The 6,525-nt window shown below is 39.7% G+C and overlaps 1 protein-coding gene across 1 annotated transcript in view; it reads right to left on the bottom strand.

Moving 5' to 3' along the window:
• Positions 1 to 6,525, bottom strand: part of cap2 (cyclase associated actin cytoskeleton regulatory protein 2) — a 20,604-nt gene that overhangs the window by 6,998 nt on the left and 7,081 nt on the right. The window contains exons 5-6 of the mRNA XM_035681944.1: positions 1,643 to 1,786; positions 882 to 967 (exon numbers count right to left, since the gene is read on the bottom strand). Of these exons, the coding sequence (XP_035537837.1) occupies positions 882 to 967; positions 1,643 to 1,786 (230 nt within the window). The remainder of the gene's footprint in view (positions 1 to 881; positions 968 to 1,642; positions 1,787 to 6,525) is intronic.

Below are 6,525 nucleotides of genomic sequence, written 5' to 3'. Positions count from 1 at the left end.
TGCTCAAGGGCACCTCGGCAGAGCACAGGAGGTGAAACTGGCACCTCTCAGAGTCAGTATATACTTTTAATTGATGCTGCCTTTTTAATTTCCTTGTACCTACGTAATGTGAGTATTATTACACTCGTTCAATCTTTCATTGGTTAATTAAACAAACTGACACTGTAATTTATCTGCATTACCACGATAAGATACCGTAACACAAATTAATCAAAAATGTATGCAAACTTAAAGGTCCAGTGTGTAACATTTAGGAGACAGAAATATATGAATATAGGAATTACTATGTTTTTGTTGTCTTAGAATGAGCTGAGTGTTTATTTACAGACATGGGTCGCCTTCCATTGTCCGCCATATTGAACCAGCATGTTTCTACAGTGGCCCAGAACAGACAAACCAAACACTGGCTCTAGATAGGGCTGTTTGTGAATTTCGTGGCCAACGTAGTTTCTCCTACACATTTCCTAGCCATTCTCATTCCCAGGTCATCAAATACAGACGTGAGTGGCGTTCACTTGGTTGAAATCTGCAACTTCACCACAAGATGCCACTAAATCCTACACACTGGTCCTTTCATGTTTGCTGTGATGGATTACACAGCTCAAACATGTTTGAATAGTCTGCCTATTCATTGTTATACTGGGCAGAAATGATTGTAAACAATGTACAACAAATAAAAGAAATCTGAAACTCTTGATTATAGTTTGCAAAATTCAGAAGTAATGTAAACTATTTATGATCTGTGTAAAAAGGCTAAAACATGTAAAATCACTGTTGTGATTCTGGTAAAAAGAAGACCACAATGGCTGCATAATGTAAAGATCATCCTTCAGTGATACGTGCACTTATTGTGAAGAACGTATTACATACACAGCACTTACGTCTCCTTGTAATCCTTCAGCACTCTGTTGGTGTAAAAGGTGGCAGCATCATTCATCTCCTTCACATATGGACCCGGCTTCTGACTCTGAGAGACATAAAATGTTCATTAGAGAACACTTATCTCGCTTTCAGTGTCACAGAAGCACTGTGAGGTCTTATTTATTTCTACTGACCCTTTATTTGAGAGTGACATGCAAAAAAACACTCATGGTGATATAGTGAGTTTCCGTGGGGAAAAGTCCCCTCCTGACAGCAACGTACACTGAACAGAGCCAGTTCCAGATGTTTTTCTACACAAGTGGAAAAGCTTTGATCTTAATCTAAATGATATTCATCCCCAAACTCAGTGGAAGAGATTTTGTTCTGATGGGAAACAGAGACTAAGAAGAAGACAACATGGTAGGATGTGTTTATTTATACTCATCTGTCTGTATATATTTAATTTGAATTTCTGAATAATAGCAGTTATTTTTACTTCTTATTTCAACTTTGACTGAGTTTAACTTTTAGGTTTTTGATGATTTTATAAACATAGTATCAATGTTCACGGACTATCAGTGCTTCTAAGTTGAAACTGTTCAAATTTATGGTTATTACTTGAACAGTAATTTATATTATCCTTGAGTACAGTGTTATCTGTTTATATCCACGTGTCTGTGTACTTTTTTATGTTTCTTTAGGCTGATAAACATCATCTTACATGTGTTTATCTGTAAACATTTGTGTGTTTGTGTGCACGAGAGTGCGTAACTCTCCTTACCACAGCTACCCAGCCTAGAGCAGGGATGCTCTCGCTGACGGCCGACAGGTGGTTGAAGAGGCTGCTGCCGCGGTTTCGTTCTCGGAAGCTCTGGATCTCCTGGATGTGATCCGAAATTGGCTTGAGCAGGTCATTAAACTCCATCTGCCGAAGAAGAAGAAGAAGAAAAAGAAGAAGAAGAAGTAGAAGAAGAAGTAGAAGAACAAGGTAGGAATTAGGATAAGACAGCAGGAGGAAGCAGGAGAAGTGTCAGTGTGAGAGGAGAATGCATGAAGATGAAAGAGGAGGAATCAAATCACAAGAAGTCCTAAAACCAAAGAATTCTCTTAAACATGTTTCAGATACTTTTGAGTTTACAACCCCAGTGATGTTTCCCTGCTGAGCCATACCCACCCTGCTCTCAGTGCCACTCAGTTATTCCTAAACTAGGCTACAGGACAGTAACTAATTTTGTTAGACGAAGCCTTTTTCCATTGGAACTTCCAGATCTCAGCTACAGTATAGCTGCTCATTTCCCAGTTCTCAGCTCCCCTCCCCATCGCTTGGTTTCTACAAACATTCCTCGGTTCATGGGGAGATCCCTCTGGCCTTGTAAGGCATACCGCTCCTCCAGTGTTTACAGTTTACCTACCATGCGCCTGCACACACATAGATTCAAGAACACAATGTTTTATTGGTCTTCTTGGATTGCTGCTGCAGCTTTCTTGTTCTGATCTGCAGTAAACTGATGGCTATGTGAAATATTTACTGCTAATGAGCTGTGACAAGATTATTTCTTTATTCAGATGAGGAGCAGAAGAAAACACTGGTCTATTATGGAGGAAACTAATTAATCACATGCAGTTAAAATAAGCCAGTATAGTTAACTTGATAATATCAGTAGATTGCATATGTGAGTGGTTTATTCCACAGCCCACAGTTCATTTGTGTGTGTATGTGAAACATGCCTGTCTTTCTTATGTACGTATATACTGTATGTAAGCAGGTGTGATGCTGTATATAAAAATTCATGGCTGTCCACCTTTGTAATATTATGCTAGCGTGTAAAGGAGCAATAAAAACAGAATAAGCTTTCTCCTTTTTTTCCAACAAATTCTTCCCCCAATCAGATGCACATGATCTCCATAAGCTGAGATAGACGCTCCTTTCTCTGCTCCTCCGGCTTCTCACTAAATCCTGTACTAATATCTGTGTGCGAGCAGCTTTGAAGCAATATCCCCTGTCCAAAACAACTGCAAACTACAAATAGAGACTTACTGTGTTTGCTGAGTAGGAATGTACAGTACAGGTAACATATCAGGTAATTGTTCCATCACCTTTCTCCCCCATTAATCAGTTTATTCTTTCAGTTTTCAGTGTTTATCTGACCAACCAGTTCCATTTGTCTTCACTATTTCTGCAACTAAAGATTATTTTCATTATCAATAATTCTGTAGATTATTTTTTCAATGAACAGTTTTGTTGTTTTGTCTAGAAAATGTTCAAAAATCATAAAAAAATTGCCAACCGTGGATTCCCACAACTCCAGTATACATCTTTAAATGTCTAATCAACAGTCCAAAGCATTCAGATTACTATAATACACAACAAAGAAATTGATTAAATCTACTTGAAAAGCTGCAATCAGCATGATTTTAATAATTAATTAATCAACTGATCATTTAAGTTCTCCTCTTTATATGAAAGTTAATAAAGAGCAAATGCACATTCTCCCACGACTGATTGCGTCCATTAGGGATGTCTGGCCTTCGTTACACAACAACAACACAACAACATCAACGTCATCATGGCTTCCACTAAAAGCATGACTCGTATTCTCTGAGTACGAGTGTGGACTTCCCTTCTCTCAATCATGCTGCACAGTGATGAGAGAGACAGATATGGGCCGAGACAAAGCAGAGAGAAAAAGTGAGGTGTAGACAGAACTCATTCAGTATTCCCAACTGCACCGTAACCTGTAAATTTACAGCGGGAGTAAATATGTCCACTTTAATACGCTTCAGCAACTTGCCAACAAAAACATTCCTAAGCACAAATAAATCTACATTGTTCGTACATATGGCAGCGTTACAAAATGCACCTCTCAGCAGGTCCAAGTTCCAGTATGTCACAGAAAAAATCAAACCACAAACAAGCAAATGTGCTGTTGTGAAATATGGCCGAACAACTTGAATCAGTGCAGTGATTTATAATTATAACTGGTCCTCGGGCAGATTTCAGTCTAAAAATACAAACGTACATATAGACGTGGATAAGAAGTCAACTGAGGCAGGCAGACAGACAGAAAGAGAACGAGCCGACAAAAGGATCAAAAATGTCGGCTCACATTATTTGATGCTTAGTGTGTTACAATAACGCAGCGTCCGAGCCTTGACTTCCTATACAAGCAGCGGATCAAAGGTAGAGAGTGGAGAGCGACAACGGCAGAACAGCTGGGTTTTTTTTTTTTAATCTGTGAAAGTCCACAAAGTGTGTGTGAAACTGGCAACAGAGACACAGAAACACACACTCACACAAACCAAAGTTAACAGGCCAACTTGAGGTCACACGAGGGAGAGAGAGGCTTGCTTTCTTTTGCTCTCTCGCTCTCTTTTTGTCTCACACTTTATCTAACACACACTGACAACAGGCTCAAATATAGAACATGCCCATAAAAAGTCAGAGAGCACAACAGCGCTGTGCTGCAGAGAAAGGCCAGAAGTTTGTAAGCTGTATGTGTGTGTGTGTGTGTGTGTGTGTGGAGCACTGGTCAGAGTCACACACACTTTTCTTCCTCTGCCTGATCTGTATTGAGGACTGCAGATAGACATGAATGAGTCAGGTCGACAGTGTGAGTGTGTGTGCATTGAAGGGTTTATGGGTCATGTTGACTGTGTATAGAGAACCGATGTCCCAACCTTCTTAAGCTACAGCAGACTGAGTGGACAATGGATTTTCTCAGTTATAGAGAGGCTAAGTCAGAAAAGACATGCCAACCAATGTCTTGTCATTAAATATTAAACCCATATTTAAAGGATATAGTGCTATGTTGTCAATGCACAAAGTTTTTAACCCACACATGACCATCTTGAGTTGTCAAATCTCCATCTCTACCTTCAATCCTATAAGACTTATGGATATGTAACTCTGAATGCTATCAAATAAATAGCTACTTTAACATTTTACCATGCAGTACAGTTGTATCGTCAGATTCCAGAGTTGGTTTTTAGTGTATTTGTTATAAGTTTTCAGCTAGAATTGCTGAAAAGCCTGAATGTTGACGATTAAAATCACATCTAAACTAGTGTGTTTTTTTTTTTTACAGCAACAACCAAATCCTTTAAATGCATAGGCCTGATAAATAAAAGGCCCATCTGGCACTGTGTTAATCTTTTTTTTATCGTTTTCTCTTTTTAAGTATCAATTCGAGTTTTTAGGGAGTCTTCATTTCAGTCTAGAGTGTGTTTGTTCAAAAGGAGATGAAAGAAGTTCTCTAATAATTACATACTTGGAAAGGGGACAGGATTTATGGGAGTTCATGAGGTTCTTTTTCGTCCCCTTTTCCAGTGTTTATTTTTGGATTTACCCATTTGGCTGAATTTCATCTCCTCTTCCCTCATATCTCACCCCACCCCTCTCTTGGGGTCTGTCCCTCTCTCTCTGTAAAACCCTCACTCTTTCCTTGTTTGCATTTCAACAATCACTGATTGCGCTTTTCACCGCCTCTCAACCAATGACCTGACAGATAGGGAGTAATCACTTCCTGGTGGGCTCTGCGGACGCTGTAACACACACACAGACACACACACACACACACTCACACACAACACAAACAGAAGGCCGATGGGATGATATCATATCAGCTCTCTCACACACACACATTACACAGACAGCTTTTCTCTCCCACCCCACCCTTGTCTCGTATAACGGTGAACATGTTGGGAATGTGTTGTATTAGCGTTTTCTTATTCAAAGAGCAGCGTAATCCCTCTGTGAACAGCCCGGCCTGCTGGGGAACACAGGAGGGGAGGACACACAGGACTGAGATACAGTTCATTCCTGTGTCCGGCTGCTGTTAAATGATCTGATCTGATGCAATTTGTAACTGAATGTACTTGTACCGTGCATCACCTGCCCTGCAGTCAACTGTAAGGTTTTTGTGTGCAGTTTCACTGTGGAGACAATTATAGACGGTATCAAGTCACGTGATTTCCATCTCCAATAATAGCACTGGATACGTGATGTTATCTTAAATCTTAATGACTTAATGTTGGCACACATGATTTACGCTACTTATAATAAACTTTTACTTTTACAATCCTTGTAGTAAAAGTTGTTTTGATTCAGTTAACAGTAAAGTTGCGTATACAGCATGCAACTAGCAACCAAGTTGGTATACACTATAGTTTTTAGGGGGCATTTATGGACCTTTATTGATTAGCCAACAGGAAATAAGGAGGGAGATGCAACAAGTCCTTGTGGTTTATGATCAGCATCTTAACCCCTAAAGGCCACCACGGTACCTCAAATCTTATAGTTTCATAGCAAAGGCCTCAAGAGTTAAGGGGAAAGTGTGGCACTTGCATATTTTATAGCTCTCAATCTTTAAGGCTCAAAGCTTACAAGGAAGGGTACTTGGGTCCCATTATGTCAAAAACATTTAAATGAATTATGTGAAATATGTTTTTATTTATTAGTATTGAGACTGGTCTTTATGACATGTTCTGTTGAGTTGAAACCATGCTTCACTGTTCTGCCCTTCGGCATTTGGCATTCATGGACAGCTCATGATGGACAAGAAAGAGGATGAGAGAGAGGGGATGACACTCATTAAAGATGTCAGACTCAAACACAGCAAGGACTTGGCACCAGGTGAGCTACCGGGGTGCCCCGAGTTGCACTTG

This window comes from Morone saxatilis, unplaced genomic scaffold, assembly GCF_004916995.1.
Source record: "Morone saxatilis isolate NCDOM2014 unplaced genomic scaffold, NCSU_SB_2.0 Contig9, whole genome shotgun sequence".
Taxonomy (NCBI): Eukaryota; Metazoa; Chordata; class Actinopteri; family Moronidae; genus Morone; species Morone saxatilis.
This window is presented reverse-complemented; position numbering and strand designations above follow the sequence as displayed.